The sequence below is a fragment of the Neltuma alba genome, unplaced genomic scaffold (genome assembly GCF_004799145.2).
Source record: "Neltuma alba isolate B1F8T4 unplaced genomic scaffold, ASM479914v2 tig00012232_pilon, whole genome shotgun sequence".
Lineage (NCBI taxonomy): Eukaryota > Viridiplantae > Streptophyta > Magnoliopsida > Fabales > Fabaceae > Neltuma > Neltuma alba.
In genome coordinates, this window is record NW_021636762.1 from 1 (window position 1) to 21487 (window position 21487).

General features: G+C 35.0%; 3 protein-coding genes across 3 annotated transcripts; 1 reads left to right on the forward strand and 2 right to left on the reverse strand.

Annotated features, from left to right (window-relative positions):
• Positions 1-210: 210 nt before the first annotated feature.
• Positions 211-3579, reverse strand: LOC114725195 (protein IQ-DOMAIN 14). The gene is made up of 4 exons (XM_028911684.1): positions 3129-3579; positions 1694-1882; positions 1306-1383; positions 211-1199 (listed from the first exon to the last, which is right to left on the reverse strand). Exons 1-4 carry the CDS (start codon positions 3459-3461, stop codon positions 501-503), a joined length of 1299 nt encoding a protein of 432 aa, XP_028767517.1. The 5' UTR covers positions 3462-3579; the 3' UTR covers positions 211-500.
• A 4247-nt stretch (positions 3580-7826) lies between these two features.
• Positions 7827-14406, forward strand: LOC114725210 (protein HAPLESS 2). Its single transcript, XM_028911695.1, has 18 exons — positions 7827-8015; positions 8436-8579; positions 8763-8851; positions 8951-8990; positions 9182-9239; positions 9326-9386; positions 9515-9593; positions 10011-10145; positions 10269-10463; positions 10733-10813; positions 10890-10990; positions 11254-11371; positions 11780-11812; positions 11926-12019; positions 12132-12224; positions 13297-13417; positions 13530-13630; positions 13728-14406. The coding sequence occupies exons 1-18, from the start codon at positions 7827-7829 to the stop codon at positions 14156-14158; spliced, it is 2163 nt and encodes a 720-aa protein (XP_028767528.1). The 3' UTR covers positions 14159-14406.
• Positions 14403-17172, reverse strand: LOC114725194 (cytochrome P450 87A3). The gene is made up of 9 exons (XM_028911683.1): positions 16868-17172; positions 16411-16732; positions 16187-16336; positions 15822-16073; positions 15616-15705; positions 15436-15514; positions 15235-15341; positions 14955-15082; positions 14403-14855 (listed from the first exon to the last, which is right to left on the reverse strand). The coding sequence occupies exons 1-9, from the start codon at positions 17059-17061 to the stop codon at positions 14741-14743; spliced, it is 1437 nt and encodes a 478-aa protein (XP_028767516.1). The 5' UTR covers positions 17062-17172; the 3' UTR covers positions 14403-14740.
• Positions 17173-21487: the final 4315 nt, after the last annotated feature.

Sequence of the window (21487 nt, forward strand, 5' to 3'; positions counted from 1 at the left end):
ACTTTGAAAGCGCTAACTTATAATTGACATTTGTTAAAGCCATTCATCTTTTCATTTTGCAACTTTTGAATTTTGGTTTTTGAATAAAAATAAATAAATCAATTTGGATGCCTCAAATGATTATAAATTATGTAAACGTAACCCCCAATTATCAAATTACAACATCAGCCCAGAGAAGATTGTCAAATTACAAGCTTTCGACTCAATCAATGAGATGAAGATGCGAATGTCAAAAAAGTTCATGGAAGTTCAACTGATATACATATATATTAGCAGACCAATCAGCATCACATTTTAGAAACTGGGGAGAGGTCACCGACATAAATCCATGAACATCATGGAAGTCATATGCATTATATATGATCACAGCTATCTTAAGTAAGCAGGCCGTAACAGTAATGGTTATCAATTATCACCTAACTTAGTAAAACTTGTTAGCAAGTTCATACGCTATGCTCCACAATCAGACCAAAGTCCAAAACACTTTCACACCAACATTCTCAGTATCTATGACCCATAGGCAAACCAAACTTGTCCAAACGACCAGAACCGGGATAGGCTTTGCTAGTGAAGCTTGCATGCAAAGCAGATGCCCTTTGTGCAGACAATCTTGACTCGCCAAATCCGTTCATTGAGTACCTATTAGACGAACCAGACCTCTCATACCTTGTCCTCTGTTTTGGAGCACTGAGAGATCTGACCTTTGCCTTAGAAGATTCGGTGTAAGCCATATAATTAGGGCAGTCAGAATAAGCACTTACATAACTCCTTGAACCATCACTCTTAGTAGGAGTAAAAGGGCTTCTTTTAGAGCTACCATCCCTAGAGGACCCAGAAAAAAAAGGAGGACTATTGTTTGCTGTGCAGAATGGGGTCTCATCAACTTCATGCCCTTCTGGTGGACTGTAAGATTGGTGAATTTCACGATGGATTGGACCGGAATGATGAATTGTTGAGTTCTTTGTGGCGATCAAATTCTGACTATAAGGATCAGAAACTAAAGCTAGATTAGCGGAGTGGAAGAGGTTTCTGGCTCTGCGTTTTGATGCCAAGTTTCTTTTTTCAGAATCCATTTCCAGGATCCTTACATTTCTTTCATCGTTCACACAGATTCTTACGGACGATCTTTGTCGATTCCATGATTTCTCATCTACCCAACTGTCTGTTGTCTTCCAACATTTCTCCTTATTGCCACTGATCTGGACATAGGATTTAGAATTATCTCTTCACAGTTACATAAATGCTTTCATGAGTAGACACGTTAAATGACAAAATGAACCGCATCCCTAAATGCAAGAACAATACCTTGAGTATTGACGACTGATCATATTTCATGCTCTTGGATCTGATGGGGTTTTCAACTTTGTCAGGTGTTGCCGGATCCTGGGAACAGAAGAAATGCTGGAATTAAATAGCAATCGTATCAAGAACGTGAAAACCTAGCCGTGTGATGTCTTGATACTTGACTAGTCAATGAGATGAGACTAAGAGTATTAACAAATAGAACAGTTTAGACACAAATATCTTGGCTCAAAAATGGACTAATTATATCAGACACTATATTACAAATTTATAATTTATGAAAATGGATTCCTATATCATCAACTCATGTTTCCAGCAGCATGAAATTACATATAGTAAAAGCATAATTGAGTGGACAGGAAAATTAATGGAGGGCCCAACAATTATTTACATGGAGGTGGACATTTGATGACATGGCCATCAAAGATGAACTAAGCCGCCCCGCCCGAACTCGAGTCTGAGCTCGCAAGTGTAATTGCATTTTTTGCAGCCGCTCAGCCGTCCGCTTCCTCGCCACCTGACCCCTCACCAGCGCCTGCAGCTTGACCAATCCTTTTAACGCTCGCAGGGCTCTCCTTGCCTACCAAATTTGCACATTGAGTTTCACATTGAAAGGCGAAATCTCTTTCTGACAAATAAATCAAAAATCAGAGCACTCGGCGCACTTTATGACAGAAAACAAGATTTTATCTTTAGTAAATGTCAAGACAACAATAACAAAGCCCAATAAGACTAAGCCAACTACAAGACGGCACGAAGCTATAACCAGTCCCTCTGTCTGATTTGATTACGAGTTTTGAATGGGTTGATGGGTTAAAGGAGAGATAAGCGCAAAGATGGATTTACATTATAAGGGGGAGACATGACGGTTCCCGGACCAAGCCGTTTCATTCATTTGAAGAGTTTTCAGATTCGCGCCAGGTAAAAGAACAGCACGGAAGCAACGAGAAAATTCGAAGGTAAACAGGCGCCAAAATGACTGAACTTCTATTTTGCAGTTCAAGAAAGTCCTGTGTCAGTGAGACGCTTTTGCGGCATTTGGACAAAAAGAAAAAAGAAAAGAAATATTAAAAGTACTCAATCTTCATTGGTTGCTAAAGTTAAACAGCCCAGCTTTTATCTTGGAAAAGTCATGCGGGTCCCTCGATTATACCGATCAGCATATGGGAGCTCCTTTTTACTCCCGTAGCTGGCCCCACTCTCCCAATAATTCCCAAATCCAAAGGATTAAAACCGAAGGCCAATGTTATTGCCACTAGCTCGTAATGGATGGTTCAGAGTTAAGTGTGGAAAAGGTAACGGTGAAAGCCATATTTTGAAGCAAAACTTTTCAGGCTATCAATTCTGAGTAAAACGACACTAGAGAACAGCTCAGCTCACTGTGCAATAAGTGGAATCTTCACAAAAACCAAATGAATAAAAACATCATCTTGCAAATAGACCAATCTGCAAAGCTGTCCTATCAGCTTCGAAGCAGACTGAATGAAAAAAATCTGTTCCAGGAATTTCCATATCTTCCTTACTACAGCTCGCAGTAGGAATCCTAGTTCATTCGCTTCTCCCGCCCCCCTCTTAATAAAAAATAAACAACGTGCTCTTCCATCTGCATCTCCAAATCAATAAATGCTTGTTCAAGATCAAAATGGAATTAAAAACAAAATGCGTTCTCGATACACACAAAACGGTCTTGGTAACTGTGACTCGAAACAAGTGATACAATGGTCAGACCCGGAAATTCAACGGATTTTGCGTTCACACGGCAGTAACTGCAAAAAGAAATAAAGACTACGGAACTATTAGCATTAAATATAAATAAGACCACTAACCAAACATCCACGAAAAGCGGCTTGAATCTTAACGGCTGCCCATTCTTCACGGTTAGCGGTGCTTTGCGCCGTGGCTTGGACGCATCTGCCGCCGCTACGAAGTCTGAGTGCAGGAGCTGCAGCCACGGTGATCGAATGATTATCATTATTATGAATGCCGGTTTTAACAGCGGTGGTGGTAGGGAGGTTATCGTGTTCTCTGTAAGATTTGACGAAGCTCCATCTGCGTTTCTCTTTGGGGGGTTTTGGAGCTGAGGTGGTGGGAGTGGGAGATGAGGAATCAGGCTTTTTAAGACTGAGAAAACCACGAAACCATTTTGATACCTTACCCATTTCTTCTAAGAAGCAAATGGAATAGGGTGCCAGTAGTTACTTCAACATTAAAGAGAGAACCAGGAGGGAAGAGAGAGAGAGAGAGGAGTTGGAGGGAAACTCTGGAAGGAAGAAAAGAGGCGGGGAGGATGGCTTTTTGTGTAAGCAAACAGTGCGGTCATTACACGGAGCCGAGGCCCCTTATGAACCAAGGGGCACACTGATCCGCGTGCATTCAATTATTATTTTTCTTCTTCAAAAAAATTTACTTTTATCGCAAAAAAATGAAAGAAAGAAAGAATTTAAGTCATTTGGGTCTGAGACCATCAATCACAGTCAACGATTGGGACCTATGGTTTTGTCTGTGTACCACAAACAACCAGTTTCAGGGTTTGTTGTCTGCTGTCATTGAATTTAAATTATTTATATCTAATTTAAACAATTTAGATTTAAAATTTTTAATTAATTATTTTAAAAAATATTGAGAAATTATTTTTATTTTAGATTCTATATATATTAAAATAATTATTTTAAATAAATAAAAATAAAAAATTAAATTTAACTATTTAAATGAGGTATGGATAACCTAAATCTCATAAGTTTAGTGTTTATTAAAATAACAAGTATTGGGACTGATTTCGTACGGCAAGATTGTAAATTTTTCACTAAAACCTCCCACAAATTCTCCCACCCAGTTCGAATTCCCTCCCACTTTCAAATTTTCTTTTTCTTTAAGGCCTGGTGTTCACAAATCACAACAACACTGGTACTAGTACACTACCAGACTAGGTGCACTTTTAGACTAACTTTTTATTTTTTTTAAAAAAAGCGCATTTTTTATATTGTATGGAATAAACATGTGTGACAATATTTTTTCTGGAGGGTACAAAGTATCACGTCCATTTCTTAATATATTCGCTCCATTTTTAATATAAAATATATTTAACTAATTTGATTATATTAAAAAAATTAGATGAATTAGCTAATTATAAAAAATATGATTTTTTTTAAATATTATAATCATCTTTCTTAATATCTTTCCTCTCTAAGATCAAAATCAACTCAATAATTAGGTCCTATATTAAGGACTGGAAGAGTAAAAATTTAAAGATTAATTTGAGTGTATTAAGAAAGTTTGTTGAGTTAGTTATTTGAAATAAATAAGTACTCGTATTATTTTTTCTAAAATATCATTCCTAACTATGTGTATTAATTATAACTACTATTTGATAGAATATTTAACATGTGTAGCTATTATAATGACTGCTTTAGGAAAAAAATGAATACATATGGAAAACAAATATAAATTGAAATATTATATTTAATACTCTTCCGGTTCTAAATATAAGACTCTTATATTTAGAATAAAAAAATATTAAATTTAAAATTAAATTAATTCTTATATTAAGAATGATAATTATTTTAAGAGGTCTTAAATATCTCCAGGTCTCATTTGGCTTATCCATGTATATGGGTGTATCTACATCTAGGGGATCGAGCAGAGGCTTGAAGCCAGTCTCTTGTAATCTTCCGCATTCTCTCTGCACCAAAACCGCATCTCATAACCAACCCTCAACCTCAACTCATACCCTCTTATTCTAACTATAAAAACTAATTGACTAATTTAAAGAAATTAAAAAAATAAGTTGAGTTAGTTATTTATCATAAATAGGTATTGTCTTTCCTAAAATATCCTTACTAATCAAGTGTATTGGCTATAACTATCATTGTTAAAAGGACTACTTTGAAAAAAGACGTATAAATATGAAAAACAAAGTAGATTGGGATCTTATATCTAGGACCAAAATAAAAATCAAATAAGGTCTTATATTAAGAAGCGGTGATAATATTACCTCCACTTTTTAATATAACAATCAGTTAATTAATTTAAGTAAATTCAACAAACTTGTTAAATTAGCTATTTGTGATAAACAAGTGTTATCTTTTTTAGAATATTCTTATTAATCATATGTATTGGTTAGAACTACGAAGACTACCTTAAAAAAAAGATTAATATGAGAGACAGAGTGAATTGGGGTCTTATATTTAAAACCAAATTAAAAAAAATAGCTCTTATATTAAAAACCGGAGTAATATATTTTCTTCAATCCACGTGATAATGTACATTCAAATCTTAAATATAATAGTTTAGTTATCAATGCCTCGCAATTAGACCACCATCGTCCATAATTTACAAGAAAACTTATCATTGGATTCAAAAAAAGAAAAAAAAAAAGAAATTTGATTATCAAAAAATCACAATGAGAAGTGACCAACAGATGTTGATATTCCTTATCCTAAAACTTTTTGCTGCATGCTTTCAGTTATCAATAGACTTTAGAGTAATTAAATCTTTAAAAAAATTGTTTTGGAAGTACCTATGCTTTTTCTCAATTTTTAATTTAGTACCTATATGTTTTTTCCTCTCAATTAAATCTTTAATTCTGCTCTATTAACATTATTGATCCTTACACAAAGATTATAGATTCTAACAGAGCAAAGTTATAAAAACTAATATTGCAAAAAGAACAAAATTAAATGATTTAATTAAGAAAAAAAATACATGAATATCAAATTAAAACTAAAAAAATACAGGTACCTTCAATATGATTTTTCCTTAATTCTTTTTTTGGGATTTATTGTAATTCTCCTTAATTTATATTGTATTGTTGTTACTCATCAATTATGTGGTCTCTATATATGTATAAAACTGGAAAATTAATATGCTTTTTAATATTGTTTCACATACTTCTCAAATGAAATAATACATATAATTAATTGAAAAAAAGAAAAAAATATTTTTTTAATTAAAATTATATGAGAGTTTCGTATCTCGCGTTGTGTCAGCTCACTAAGGGTAAATTTCATAACCCACAACTAATCTGTATATAAATATTATATAAAAAGTTGACACAAATTTGATAATAGAAGAATAAGAATTAATTTTTTTTCCCAAAATACCTCAAAGACGTCATGAGTTTATTAAAATTTTAATAGAATTTTAAATGAGAAGAATCCACTAAGCGTGAAAGTTAAAAAAGAAAAAAGAAAGCTCATTTATCCAAAATTCCAAACACCTCCAGATTTGATTACAACTTAATGGGCAGAACATGTTTTGAGAGTCCGTTTCAAAATTTAACTTGCCGCTGGTTTAGATTATTTATGGAGAAGTGATTTTTGTGCTATAAACAATATACATATGAAAAAAAGTTTTGTTTTGAAAATTATAAAAACAGTTATTTTAAATAGACTAACTACTTTCAAAACAAGATATGTTTAAAATAGTTTAATTTTAAATGATTCAGTTTGCATTTGATTAATTGGAGTTTCATGCATGCTCCACTCAAAGCCTCCACACATCTATTGGCATTTTTTTTTCCCTTTGACTGTTTAAAACATGCGAAGGATAGACGCTTGATTCATCTTATTATTTGATATTATTATATTCTATATTTAATATAAAACCCCGGTTAATTGACTAATACAACAAGATAAAAAAATCACTAAATTACTTTAACGTGTTTATAATTATCGGTTTTTTTCAAACTAATTTAACTCATTCATATATGCTGACTAGTCAAACTATTAATACTTTTAATACTTGTAAATTGAAAACATCCCAAATTTACAAGTAAATCCTTGATATTTACAATTCAAATTCATATAATTTTCGTATTAGTTCTTTATATTTTATACAAGTCAACTTTTTAAATTTAAAAGTGAACCTACCTACTATTTATTTATTTATCCTATTATGTTAAAAATTTCAAAGCTAGGTTTATAAATTTTAAAAGTTCTTCACTTGTAATACAAAATGACATAAATTTTTTCCCAAAACAAATATAAAAAAATATTAACATTAAAGATTTACTCATAAATACTCTAAAATATTAATATTTTAATAAAAAATTCATTAAAAATTACTTTTATTGCCGGCCATGACCGATCTGTCGCCATTAATATATGACATTTTATGAGAGAAATTAATTATAACGAAGTCTTCAAGAATTTAAAAATATTTTAGTAAATTCGTGATACCCAATAGGTCTTTTTCTTGACTTTGTACTACTACGCAATATTTCCTAGTTTTTATTAAAAACCTTCTAAATGGAGGGGGGGAAACGAAAAAAACGACGCAACGATGCGTTTTAGACTTCGGGTAAGACGCAGTTCAGTTGTTCTCATCAAATTCAAAACCGTCTTCTTCAACCATGCTATAACCGCCCACGACAGCAGTCATGCACTTGCGTTGTAAGGCCAAAATAAACGATTTTTCGATCCACACTCATTCTTTCCATCCATTTTCAACATGTGCTAAACAACTAAGCAATCTTCATTGCTCATTACAGAAGAACCCACTAATGATTTGAAATTTCGAGCAAGAAAATGGAAGTGCAGAGGACCACGATCATCTTCTTAGCCCTTTGGTTACTTAATTATCTGAATCCGCTAGATGTTGCTGGAGTTCAAATTATTTCTAAATCAAGGCTCGAGAAGTGTGAGAAAAACTCCAACTCCGACGATCTCAACTGCACTATGAAAATCGTTGTGAACATGGCTGTTCCAAGTGGCTCGGTAATCTTCACTCACTTCTTTGAACTCCCTTTCTCCCCGTGACTTCCCAGGGGTTTCTGCGAGTTTCACATGTAGTTTTGTGCGGAAATACATTTTTCCTCCACCCCTTTTGATTTCCCCGGCCCCCGCGGAAAAAAAAAGAAGAAAAAGAAATTGTATAACGTAAATTTGGCAGAAAGAGCATAATGTACTTGGATGAAACAGAACGCCAAGGGTTCACGTTATCTCTATCTCTAATCTTCCTCTGTAAGAAATACTTTATATTTGGGCACACCTAAATGACAAGTGTTATGATCATTACTTTTGTAGTGCTGGATGTAATCATGGTCAAGCAAATCAATCCTGAAGTTGCCTCTTTTAACTCTGTTGGGTACTTTTGTTTATTTTTTCCTTAATGGGCATTTGTCTTTTCAATGCTAGAGTGGAGGAGAAGCCTCAATTGTTGCGGAAATTGTAGAGGTGGAGGAAAATTCAACTAACAAGGTGCAGACATTGCGAATACCACCAGTCATAACAGTCAACAAATCTGCTGCTTATGCTTTGTATGAATTAACATATATACGGGTATGGGAATTTTCATTTCACGTTTTTCCTAACTAGTAACCTTTAGTTCACCCAAAAACAAAAAAACAAAAGAAAAAGAAAAAGTAACTCAGTCCTTCTTATTGGCTTTTGCTGCATGACAATCGTGTCCCCTGATACCTGTAATTTTTGGTGCGCTAAATTTGTAACACGACATTTTAACAGGATGTTCCATATAAACCAGAGGAGTATTATGTTAAGACGCGGAAGTGTGAGCCAGATGCTGGTGAAGAAGTTGTAAAGATATGCGCGAGGCAAGCCATGTTTGATTACTATTTTAATCAGAGATTTATCCTAGCCTCACAGTGTGCTGCCATATGGTTTTCACTGATAAGTTTTTGTTTGTTTTGTAGGCTGCGAGACGATGAGGGTCATGTTATCGAGAAAACTCAGGTGACATTTTTTCTATCATGTTGGATTTGCTTTAAGGCTATGAACAAAGCGTGTACCCTGAGTATTAATTTTGCATATGAACGAGTTATTTGGCTGCTTAAAACAAAATGCCAGATTTCTTTATTTGGTCATGCCTTTTCAATTTGTGTGTAACATCTCTCCTGCTTTTTTTTTTCCCCCAATTTATTTAGCCCATTTGCTGCCCATGTGGGCCTCAACGTCGGATGCCTTCATCATGCGGAAACTTTTGTAAGTGCCTTGATGTTCTTATCATAAATTTTGAGGCTAGATGGAGGCCTGGAAGTAACAGGGCTTGATGATATTGACATGACTAGTTGACAAACTGACAAAAGGAAAGGCCAACACTGCACATTGCGTGCGTTTTCCGGGCGAATGGCAAGCTTCTCCCATCTCTTTATATCCAATTGCGATTTTTCGGTGGTTTAGTTGATCCGTAAATGTCGATGAATAAATAGCATACACCATCTCTCTTTCCTCAACTTATTTTCTTGCTTGCAATTCAGGTTTCATGTTTTCAGCATTGGGCGCCGGACATTGGGATTTAGTGTTCTGATACAGGTGAAGACTGGAACAAAAGTTTCGGTACGTAATTATTCGTTTCTCTGAATAATATAGTAGTTTAATGATATATCAATCACCTTGTGTCAGGCATTTTGTATTCCATGTCATCATTCTGGGTTTCTTTACCACAGGGGACAATCTTTTGATGAGCAATGTAATTTCTAATATATTTTCCTTAGGTTGAATAACTGATAGGATGAAATCAATACTACCCATGGAGTTATCTGGCTTGTTAATGTTGGACGCGACATTTTACGGGCTATTTGATTCCTTTAATTGTTGCTTTCTAATTCATTTTTGTCATAGTTCTGATTGCTTGTTTGTCTTGAGATAAGATGGCTGTTTTGCCATTTTGTTTTGGTTTTCTAAACTTCCCTTTCCCTTCTGGATTTCTTTGCATTTAGTAGATATTTTATCTGTTTATATTTTGGTCTGCAGGAAGTGGTTGTGGGTCCTGAGAATAGAACAGTGACATCTGATGGTAACTTTTTGAGGGTTAATCTTATTGGAGATTTTGTTGGATACACAAATATACCTTCTTTTGAGGATTTCTATCTTGTTGTTCCAAGGCAGGTATGCTTGTTTCACTGATATAACCATAAATGACATTTATTGATTTAACAGCCATAAGCAATATATTGGAAACCAATCAAACAGTAGAATTTTTTTTTTTTCCATGTTTTTCTTTGATGGCAGGGAGGCCCTGGTCAACCACAGGATTTGGGGAGAAACTTTTCTGCATGGATGCTGCTAGAGAGAGTGAGGTTTACCTTAGATGGTCTTGAATGTAACAAAATTGGTGTCAGTTATGAAGCTTTCAATGGACAGCCAAACTTTTGCTCTTCACCATTTTGGAGTTGCCTGCATAATCAATTGTGGAACTTTCGGGAGGTTGGTAAAATCAAACTGCGATATGAATGCTTATTAAATTTCCTAGTAATTATGCTCTTTTTCCTTCCTTTTTTGGGTAGGATCTCTTCCTTTCTTTTTCTAACCATATTTTCTGCACTTTCACGGGATGATTGTGTGAAGTAGTTTTTGACAGTGTTCTAGCCCTTCTACCACGTAAATATGTGAACTGAATAAACTTCCATTGGTACATTTTATACTTGTCGTTGTCATTGTTGTAATTTGCAAAGAAAATTTCTTGTCCTCAACAGGCTGACCTAAACAGAATCAATAGGAATCAGGTTCCACTCTATGGCGTGGAAGGAAGGTTTGAAAGGATAAACCAGCATCCAGTATGTTGCAATAGTTGTACTTTACATTTACAGGTTTTTTATATTTCAAATTATACGTAACTTGACTTGGTGGCAGAATGCAGGGACCCATTCTTTCTCCATAGGAATCACGGAAGTTCTTAATACAAACCTTGTGTTAGAATTAAGTGCCAATGACGTAGAATATGTCTACCAAAGGTATATAATATTAGTTGCAGTATCTCTCTTTATATTTGCTAATGTAAATGAAGTGGATATTACAATTCCCAGCCTTATAAGGAAGCAGCATTGCTCAAAAGAAAATGTTCTACTGGAGGCGGCACTTTGGAAAAAAACAAAAAAGTGGCAGAGAAATGTGGTTAATTTTATTGGAGATGATTTTGGAGGAATGGTTTTGATTTTCCATGAAATTACAGCAGCTTTTTGGTTCTTCATATGTTAATATAAATGCTTTTCTCTAGGAGCCCTGGAAAAATTTTAAGTGTCAGCGTCCCTACATTTGAAGCTTTAACTCAATCTGGAGTTGCAACCATCACCACTAAGAATACTGGTGAGGTGGAAGCATCATATAGTTTGACGGTAGTTTGCTGTTCAACTTTTCCTATCATAGCTCCTCCCATTTCAGCTATTAGATAACGCCTATGCTAAGCTTCAAGGGATCTATATCTGTTTCTTAAACATTCAATTAATTTATTGTTAACCTCACTTTCTGTACACAGTGGTTGGTATGAATTAACTTGATTTCAACAAGCTCAGCATTATTGCTTGATTCTTGAAGGTGTTTGCAGAGCTCTGTTCAATCTCGTTTTGGTTATTTGGTCTTTTAGTTTGTTAAATTGATTGTGGTTATCAAATTTCTATGATGAGCTAAGAAAATGAAAATAATAAATCCTTGATGTTTTTTATGTACATATGTTTTGTTGAGTACACATTCTGGGCATGCGGGTACAACTTTTTTCGGTTCTGATGTATTTTCTTGGCTTCCAGTTTAATTGCTCAAATGACGTCACCTTGATGGAGGTACTTCCTGGAAATATCAATGTTAAACAAATTTAGTGTTCCCCCCATCCAGTTTTACAATTTTATTGGTAATTTAATTGTGGATCATACATTGAAAGTTCTCATGGTTTCAGGAGCAATTCCTAATAATGAAGCCGAATGAGATTACCACCCGATCATTTAAAATCTTTCCAACCACGAATCAAGCCGCGAAATACTTCTGTGCAGGTAAATATGATGCTCATGATTGCATTTGCATTGCGTTATCATCTGTTGTAAGGACAAAAAGTCAGTAAGAACTTTTTTTCTTTAATGTCTTCCTTTTGCTTTCTTTTTGAAGCCATACTGAAGGACTCTGATTACACCGAAGTTGATAGAGCCGAGTGCCAGTTTACTACTACAGCAACTGTTCTCGACAATGGATCCCAGGTTCGTTCTTTTGCTGCATCTGAATTTTGTTGAGCTCTCCTTGAATAATTCAAACCGGGACATGAAATAATCCTAATGAAATTAATAAAATTATGGGGAAAATAGTATCTTTTAATATGGGCTGTTAGGCAAGGGCCATCTATGGCATAAAATTTCTTGTCCGTTGCTGGACTTGTGCATGTGCACCAGACAAGTAGAAAGAAAAGGAAGAAAACAATTGAATTGATTCAATAATACTCACGTTAATTAGCCCACTCCTACAATACTACTCCTCCGGTCTTTAATATAAAACTTATTTAACTAATTTGATTAGATTAAAGAAGTTAGGTAAGTTAGTTAATTATAAAAAAAATATGACATGATTTTCCTAAAATACCATAATCATCTTATTTAATATCCTTTCTCCCTCTTTTACTTAATGATGGTTGAGGGAGCATCTACTGGGGTAATTTAGGAAAAATTAATAAATATGAGAAATAGGTCTTATATTTAAAATCAAAATCAGCTCAACAATTAGATCCTATATTAAGAATAAGAGGAGTATTATTTTGACTAACTGGTATACTTCAGTTATTAACTACCAAAATGCTACAAAACCAAAATTCGTGATCAATAATGCTACTGTTTGGTCAGCTATCAACGTACCTACCTATTCTGCACGGTCAGCTACTCCGAGTGCTTAGCTGCCAGTGCCACCCCACTTCAATTCCATGAAATTTTACTTCGCTGCTACTCACTTCTATTCCATAAACTTTTAAGTTCTCGAGATCTAAAGAGTAAACGTGAATATTTAAGGGGTCATGAGAACTTTTATCTGTATCAAAGAAAATAGGAATCTTCCTTTCTTTCAGATCTAAGCTTAATTCCATTTTCCATGTCACTTATTTTATCCAAAAAACGAAAGAAAAGAAAAATGCAACACATTTCATATTACAAACGAGCATGCCAGGGGTTTAAGCAAAGAAATTCTGACATGGTTATCGAAAACTATCTTTTAATTGTTGTACAAAAATTCTATTTAAATGATATGGAAACAAAAGCAGTTGAATTCGAGAATCATTCAATTGTTTTCTTAGCGCAGGGTATACCTTTTCAACCACCAGAGACTAGTAAAAATGGTTTCTTTGATTCTATTGAAATCATATGGAATAAAATATGGGCAAGTTTTAAAGACTTTATCACTGGAAAAAATTGCAGGTATTATTTTCTATCAGAAATTTCATACTGCATTTTTATCACTCTAGATTGCATTTATCTGATGCAATTCCTTGTCCCCTCCCCTTTTTTCTCCGTCGGGATGAATGAACAGACAAAAATGCTCAGGGTTTTTTGACTTGCGGTGCCACATACAGTACATATGCTTGAGTTGGATAGTGCTGTTTGGTCTGTTTTTGGCAATTGTTCCAGTTGGTACGGCTTTTATTTAGTGCATATCAATATCCAAAATGTAATCAATAATTAATTATATTGTACGCATGGATCATAAATTCTGTTAGTTGAATAGCAGTGCTTGTGATACTGTGGCTTTTGCACGAGAAAGGAGTATTCGATCCTCTTTATGAATGGTGGGAAGACACCTGTGGTGAAGATGAACGGAGGATGGATAGACACAAGTTAAAAACTGGAAGGGGACACCACCACAGTCATGATAAACCTCATCGTAGGCAGGAACTGAAGCACCCTAGGCATGGTTCCCATTATAGGCGAAAAAGCAGCTATAATGACCACAAGCATAAGCATTCTCAAAGGGATCCTGATTATTACTATTATCTCCACAACGTTCAGAAAGATATACACAAGCATGGGCACAAGAAGGACACGGATAGAATGCCGCACGTTGATGACAAAGTTGGGAATCACAAGCGCAGAAAGGAAGGACAAGCTTCAAAGGGACTAGAGAAAGTGACGAGACATAACAAAGAGGCAAGAAAAATGTGACAAACACAAACAAGCTGCAGATTGAGCTGGAGATTAAGCGGAGAAAAGAGCGACCCTTACTTTATATAGTTACCATCATCTTTTAGTCTTTGAATTCTCCTATCTTTTATTTTTCTCCTTCGACCCTCCTCTCCCTCTAATGTTGGGAAGTTCAATAGCTGAGGAAGGTATGTTATTGGAAGACGAGTGCAATTTAATGTTGCCAAGTGAGAGAGATAATCAAATAGAAATGATCCGATATATGTTATGATATAGATGCCCGCTTGTTACAAAGTGAAAATTTCCCCTCCTCATCTCTCTCACCTTTCTCAGAGGTAAAACACGCCATTGTTTTGGGATTTGATGCATGCTTCTAAAACTTTTTTCCGTTTTTTCTTTTTTCCCCTTCAACAGTATATTGAGAGTAATTTCAAGTATGGAACACAAAGTTTACAGTGACGTGAACAAAACTTGAGGGATCTTCCCGGTTACTACTCTGGCCTCCACTAGGTCTTGTCATGCTCTTCTTGAAAATACCATTGGTTGAGAACATGTCAAGTATAATCCTTCTCTATATCATGACACTACCATATTCACCCCTTTTCATATTTCTGGTTCCTGCATCTTTTGATCTTTCTCTATAATTTGAACGTGATAACCATCTGGAAATTGTAAACCAGGAGTCCTTAGAATGTTCCCTCCTTTGATGGGTCGCCACCTGAAATAAGTCAGATGCTAAAGTGTTTACTCTGTTTCACAATTGAACTGCGCACGCTGACAAACATGCATGACCCAGCATGATCTTATTCTTAATTACCTGAATTTTGTCACCAAGCAATGAAGAAAGACAGCCATTTGAACCTTAGTGAACTCCGTTCCAACACAAAATCTCATTCCCCCACCAAAAGCCATGAAATTTTTTGATGCACCATTTATTTCCGCTCCCTGCAAGCAATAACCACATTTTCTCTTTTGGGTCACTAAATTGTGAAAGAAGGGTATTGAATATTAGCCTACCAAAAATTCTAGAAGCTATTGAAAAAATAAGTCCCATTATAACTGAGGAATAGTGTAATTTGTTAAAGTCTTTCATATACCTCCCATCTCCATGGGTTGACAGAAAGAGGATTCTTGTATATAGCAGGATTCAAGTGTACAGCTGGAGGACAGGCCATGACTGCCCAACCTGCAGGGATGGTATAACCTGAATTGCCCACCCAATAACGTGAAGTTGTGAGATTTGGTGTCCTTTTCGTTGCATAAAATAATAGGCCAAGCATGATATGCTGATCACATACCCTTGAAATTAATGTCCCTCAGTGCCTTTCGGAAGATTCCTGGAACTATATTTGCGAGTCTCACGGTTTCGTTTATGAACTGCGATCAGTCATGGTCTTCTTAGTGCCCCATATATACACAGAAATTAAATGATCTTATAAATTTGTCTTCAGAAAAAAAAAAAAAAGATCTTGTCCCACCTGAAATGTAAATGTCATTGATTTGTATTCTTTCCATGTGACTCCAGAGTTAGGATCTTCACGTTGCTTTAGGATGGCTTCATGTTCTTCCTAATCAAAGTACCACAGCCAGGGTTTTTTTAAATACCTTGGACTGCACAATGTAGGAAATTATACAGGTATAAACCATAAAATAAGGTAAAATTTTTAATATTAATTTCACATACTTCCAATCCCTTGAGCACTAAGGGATTGTCCTCGAGGTATTTGATGGCACAGGTAATAGCCAGAGAGGTGGTTTCAAAGCTTGCGAACAGAAGCACGAACATGAGATCAAGAGCTATTGCTTCTGTAAGTATAGTTCCTTCTTTCCGAAGTTCTTCAACCACATAATCGAAAAAATCACTCTGTTGTTTCCGAGGCCTTGCTCGTCTTTCTTGCAGCATGTTCTTCAGCATCTTCATTGCCTTTTTCCTGCCCTGAGATTGAGAGTTAAAGGGGTAAGCTTCCCTTTAGAAATTTTCATTCAGAAAAGTTAAAGAAACATGTGGGGATTGAGTGAACAATATTGAGTTGGTTTTGGCAGATTTACCTGAAGACATTTGTAATAGGCTGTTCCAGGAATGTCAAGAGGGAATGAAATGAGTCCTTGGATAAATGCAACGAAGTTCTCTCTTAAGTTCTCCGAAGACTTGGCCGAATCATGACTGATGAGTTTTTTAGCAGTCAAATCAAATATCATCTGTAAGTACATCAAACTTCGTCAGTTAAAATTCTTTGAGAAAAATAGTGAACAACTTAGTATCATCAAATTACCTTTGCTGTTGCTTCTTTCAATTCAACACTTTCCTGGAAGGACCACTGCTGCAATGTTGTGCAAACTGTTTGTTCAACTTCTGAAATCATCTTTTTAAGGCTTTCAGGACCAAACAGGTGTAATACCATGTTCTTGAGGTACTTGTACATAAAACCATGCAAAGAACCAACGTTTTGTCTCCCAAATATCTCTGTGAAGGTATCTGGGTACCAGCTCTGAAACAATTGTCCTTCTTGTTGGAAGATGAAGTGATTAAGAGCAGGGTCTGTTGATATTACAACCGGACGTCCTACCAAGTTGGTCTTGAATATTGGGCCATATCTGCATCATTCAAAATAAATGAGAAATTTGAGCTAACTAGAATATGAGAGCAAAACAAAGTTAAAGTAAATAACTTAGAGATGTAAAAGTACATCTCCTGTGAAACAAAAGAAAGCTTTATGCGTCTGTACTTACTTTTCCATCCTCAGTTTGATGAAGGGGGGAACGTTATCAGTAGTGTTAGGAGAGAAAAACTGAAGGGTTTCACCCAGAAGTGGCAATCCCATGGAACCAGGTGGGAGTTTCCCGTTGCAACTGGGATTTCTCCATCTGCAAACCCAGTGTGTAATCCATATAACAGCCAGCGCTCCAACACATAGATACCACATTTTCTAAACTTCTCTTAATAATTGCTCAATTTTTCTGAGAAGATAATATGGAAAAGGGAAGTTTTTTGACAGAGGAAGAAAGGACAGGTTCAGAGAAATGAATATGAGGGAGAGAGACTAAGGTGAGAAGGGGAAGAATGGACAGAAAGGAGTAGACAGTGCTGGCATGCATCCCAGAAGATCTACTTAAATAGGCAGGCCACTTCCTAAGGAAAATAATATATTAATAATTTTGAGCTTCTCTTTGTTTCGTGCAGTTGGTTGCTCAAAAAGCTGTACGAGTAGTTGGAGATAGAATAGAATAAGCGGAGTTATATCTGTGTGTAGACAAATACTATTATAATTGCTTTGTCAACGGCATATATGATGTGTTCAAAAGCCTTGCATGGTACGAAATTTACCCAGATGCTTCCTTTTTCCACGTCTTCCCTCTTAAAACAACTTTTACTTTTCAATTTTCATATTTCTGATTATTGGTGTGAACAGTCCAAATATGACAAGAAACTGAAGAGCACGGGCAGAACTAAATCTTTTTTTAAAGGAGATTTTGAGGGAATTTCCTAGATTTGCCAGAGTATAGCAGAGATTCATAGAATCTGTATGACGAAACTAAGCATCTCAAGTAAATCTTCCACGGATCATTAAATGCTTAAAAGTCTCTTCAACTTCCTGAAGATTTAACCAACTTGAAAATCTTTTGCAATATCTACGCTGATATTATTCAATCTAAGAGGTTGATGATGCCCACAAGAGAAGGCACACCATATTACTCTTGTTCCTTTCGTTCTTATAATTGGCGAAATCTTTTGCTAGATCTTCCTGCCCGAACCAAATAGATAACATAGTCCCATATAAACTAATAAAATGCTCTACCTTAAATCTTAAGACACAAATCATTGGTGATTATCTGGAGGGTTCGGGAAAGTTCAACCAACAACTACTATACGCAGTCTTGTTTTTATTTCATGATGTGGTAAAAGTTTAGTTATTGAGCACCGCCCAATCTGTCCATTGAGCCACGAACTTGACCCCATTGCAGCAATTACCATGATAATGGGTAGGCTTACTGTGTGAACGAAGACCCACCATTATTGCTTTTGAATTTAAATATCCTCATTTGAATAAGGTGTCACTACAGAATTGGTTGGATACAATTAATCAGGGGAGTAATCAATCGGACAATGTGCACAGATAGAAGCTGGTCTTTCCCAAATATCTGGCTATGGGTTTTTAAGTTCCTTTACATGAGTTGGGAAACAACAAGGTTCTCGAGGCTTGATATAAGTGTAGCATGTAAAGTTGGTTCAGGAGATATGTCTCATTAGCTGTCACAAGTATGGATTAATTATGAGATTATGAGAAAAGCTCAAACACTAATTAGTCAAGATCATCAAAGTTTCTTCCATTTAATCATGGATCTTTGTTCTCTTCAACGCCTGCAAGGTGAGATGGTTGGATGTGTTTTAAATCCAGCAAAAGGATGAGCCACTTTATTGCTTGACTTTTTGGCAAGAACTTGGAAAGGTACCGAGAAAGAGGTGGGCAATAATGCAGGATCAATGAACCCTTTTATTTAATTCAAGTTTACAACTTGTTTCACAACTGGTACAGTGGAAAGTTTCTGCTATGAGGTCATGCAGAGGCTTCTTTAATTTTATTCTTCTTGCTCCCCTTTCCCTTTCTCTCTCTATTCCCTTTTTGAGAAAGTATGGTTTGGAGAGAATTAAAATGTTGTTGTGGGAAAATGGGTGAGATAAGAGGGTCCTACATGTCTGATTGTTAAATGGCACAAAATCTTATGGTGGGTACCCATAAGCAGCTGGTCCACTTCAAGTCTCCTATTCCATGTTCCACTTGATGCTACTTATTCACTTTAATTGGTTAAGTGCATCCCCATAAACACATATATACTCCCTGTTCTTATTATAAGGAATTTTCTAGAAGGAATAGATGGTCCTTAATATAAATCCCTTGGTGAGGTATTAATTATGTCTTTTTAATATCACCTTTTATTGTGATGCAAACTAAATTTTATATTTAGAATATTTCATAACAAGAGCCTAGTGCTGTAATCAATTTGTAAAGGAAGTGATCACCAACTGATTAAGGTGGGTTTTTTTTTTTCCATTTAACATATATAAAGGAAAAATTGAAAACAGTCAAAGAAAATCACTTGCAACGTCAGCATATTGAGTATATAAGAAATATTATTTCTGGTGGTTAATATAAAAACTAATTAGGAGTTGGATTTAGTCCCAAATATATTTTTTATAATTAATTAATTTATCTGATTTTTTTTAATCTATTTAAATTAACATTCTGGAGCCCCACCGCTTGGTACATGTGGATCAAAAGTCTGAGTGCGTGTTACATTCGCAATTGTAAGACTGCTCATAGAATGCAAGAAAAGAAAGAATTATAATTCACTTTTTGCTTCCTAAGGAATCAAAGTAGATCTTGACACGCTACGATGTATCTTGACCTTATCACACACGTATCGCTGCCATTTTCTCTCTCTTTTTTTTGGTCAAAATATTTGTTGCTAAACTGATCATAAGAACAGAAACCAGTGCTTAAAAGTTTCCAATTAATTAACTGATTTAACTCGTGATGTGTGTGCGTGCGCGTATATATATATATATGGTCGGGAGGGATATGCATTGTGAATAACGTTGCCAATCGATCTATATATTAAAATTCATGTGTGTGAACATTAACCAGAGAAATTAAGTTTACAGGAGCTTTCAGTGAACACATAACTATGTAGCTTCTCTTTTTGCCTGCACATGCACACATGTGGTGGTGAAGAGATCCCATATTTTATATTTTAGAATATCCGCATATGAATGGATTTAAATTGACATGAGAAGCCCTACATAGAATAAAATTGATCTTAATTAATAAATAATACTACCTCCGGTCTTTAATATAAGACCTTGTTTGACTTTTATTTTGATTCTAAATATAAGACCCCAATCTACTTTGTCTCTCATATTTATGCATCTTTTTCCAAGATAATCCTTCTAATAATTGTAGTTCTAGCTAATATAGTTGATTAATAAGGATATTTTAGGAAAGGCAATACCTATTTATTACAAATAACTAACTTAACTTCTATTCTTAATCTCCTCAAATTAGTCAACGGGGTCTTATAATTAGGACCGGAGGTAGTATATACTACCTCCGATTCTTAACATAAGAGCTAGTTGATTAATCTAAATAGATTAATAAAGTTTGTTAAGTTAGTTACTTGTTATAAATAGGTGTTGTCTTTCCAAAAATACCATTGCTAATCATGTACTATATTAACCAAAACTACTATTTAATAAAAAATTTAATATATGCAGCTACGATAAGGACTATCTTAGAAAAAATAAATATGAGAGACAGAGTGAATTTGAGTCTTATATTTAGAACCAAATTAAAAGGTAAACTAACTTTTATATTAAATATCAGAGGTAATAATAAAGCGTAGGGATTCATAAACTCAAATCTTAACATTTTGAATTAAGATGTGATATCATCCACTTGTTTACGGTACATTTCGTTTTTATCCCCTCATTTCCGCTTCCCTAGCCATTCCTAACACCATATATTAGACTTATTAGGTGGTCAAGTTTTTGAATATATGTGTGTGCATGTGTGTGTTCTCAACACTTGTTGGAGACGTCATGCTAGGATGGAGGCAAGAACAGGGCAAAGTCAAAGGGATTAAGCATGAAAACGTGTGGTTCTTAACAGGAAGCTCCATAAAAGTGGTGTTATGTTCTATAAGGAGAAGTTCAGTGGCTTGACATGCAAGCTTCTGAAGTCCAATTTGTCGACCTCGATTTATACAGTTGCAGGGCTTTTTTTTTTATTATTCGAGGCAACTTGTCCTCATCTCTTAACTCTTGTTCAGTATCTGGTCCTGACTCGCAAATAATTGGACCCTTTATTTGCAATACAAGCTACGCCCTTGAAAGAGCAATTTTTAAAGCCCCCTTCATATGCTCTCAACGTCACACGTGTTTGATTCAAAAGTCAAATGTCAAAACTATAACCTTTTGACGATCTAAGGGTAAAAGTTCTTAAATGCTGCCTCATCTTTCTTCAACTTCATCCTCGACTTTTGCAGAACAGATTTCGCGCCAACAAAATAGTATTGGTTCTAAAGAACAGATATCTCTCTGGTGCTCATTACAAGTCACCTTTTTTCTTAAAAAAAATAGATGGTTTTTAATGTTATAATTTACTAAATAGGGTATTAATTATGATTTCTCAATATTATACCTATTTAAAATCTCATTAGTCGCAACTTTTATGACTTTTTATGCATTTATAGTATTAAATATATGTAAATTTGAAATTTCTTTTATTGTCGAAGAAAATAATAATTTAATGACCTCTCCTTAATTCTGCAGAGATGATTAAAAGTAACTTCTCA

Coding starts and splice junctions, on each gene's coding strand:
- LOC114725210 (XM_028911695.1), top strand. CDS start 7,827: ATGGAAGTGCAGAGGACCACGATCATCTTCTTAGCCCTTTGGTTACTT. Junction 9,240..9,325: donor TTCATCATGCGGAAACTTTT/GTAAGTGCCTTG, acceptor TGACATGACTAG/TTGACAAACTGACAAAAGGA. Junction 13,631..13,727: donor TTTGGCAATTGTTCCAGTTG/GTACGGCTTTTA, acceptor GTTGAATAGCAG/TGCTTGTGATACTGTGGCTT.
- LOC114725194 (XM_028911683.1), bottom strand. CDS start 17,061: ATGTGGTATCTATGTGTTGGAGCGCTGGCTGTTATATGGATTACACAC. Junction 16,337..16,410: donor TGAAAGAAGCAACAGCAAAG/GTAATTTGATGA, acceptor ATGTACTTACAG/ATGATATTTGATTTGACTGC. Junction 14,856..14,954: donor TGCTTGGTGACAAAATTCAG/GTAATTAAGAAT, acceptor GACTTATTTCAG/GTGGCGACCCATCAAAGGAG.
- LOC114725195 (XM_028911684.1), bottom strand. CDS start 3,461: ATGGGTAAGGTATCAAAATGGTTTCGTGGTTTTCTCAGTCTTAAAAAG. Junction 1,384..1,693: donor CATCAAATGTCCACCTCCAT/GTAAATAATTGT, acceptor TTCTGTTCCCAG/GATCCGGCAACACCTGACAA. Junction 1,200..1,305: donor ATCAGTCGTCAATACTCAAG/GTATTGTTCTTG, acceptor TCCTATGTCCAG/ATCAGTGGCAATAAGGAGAA.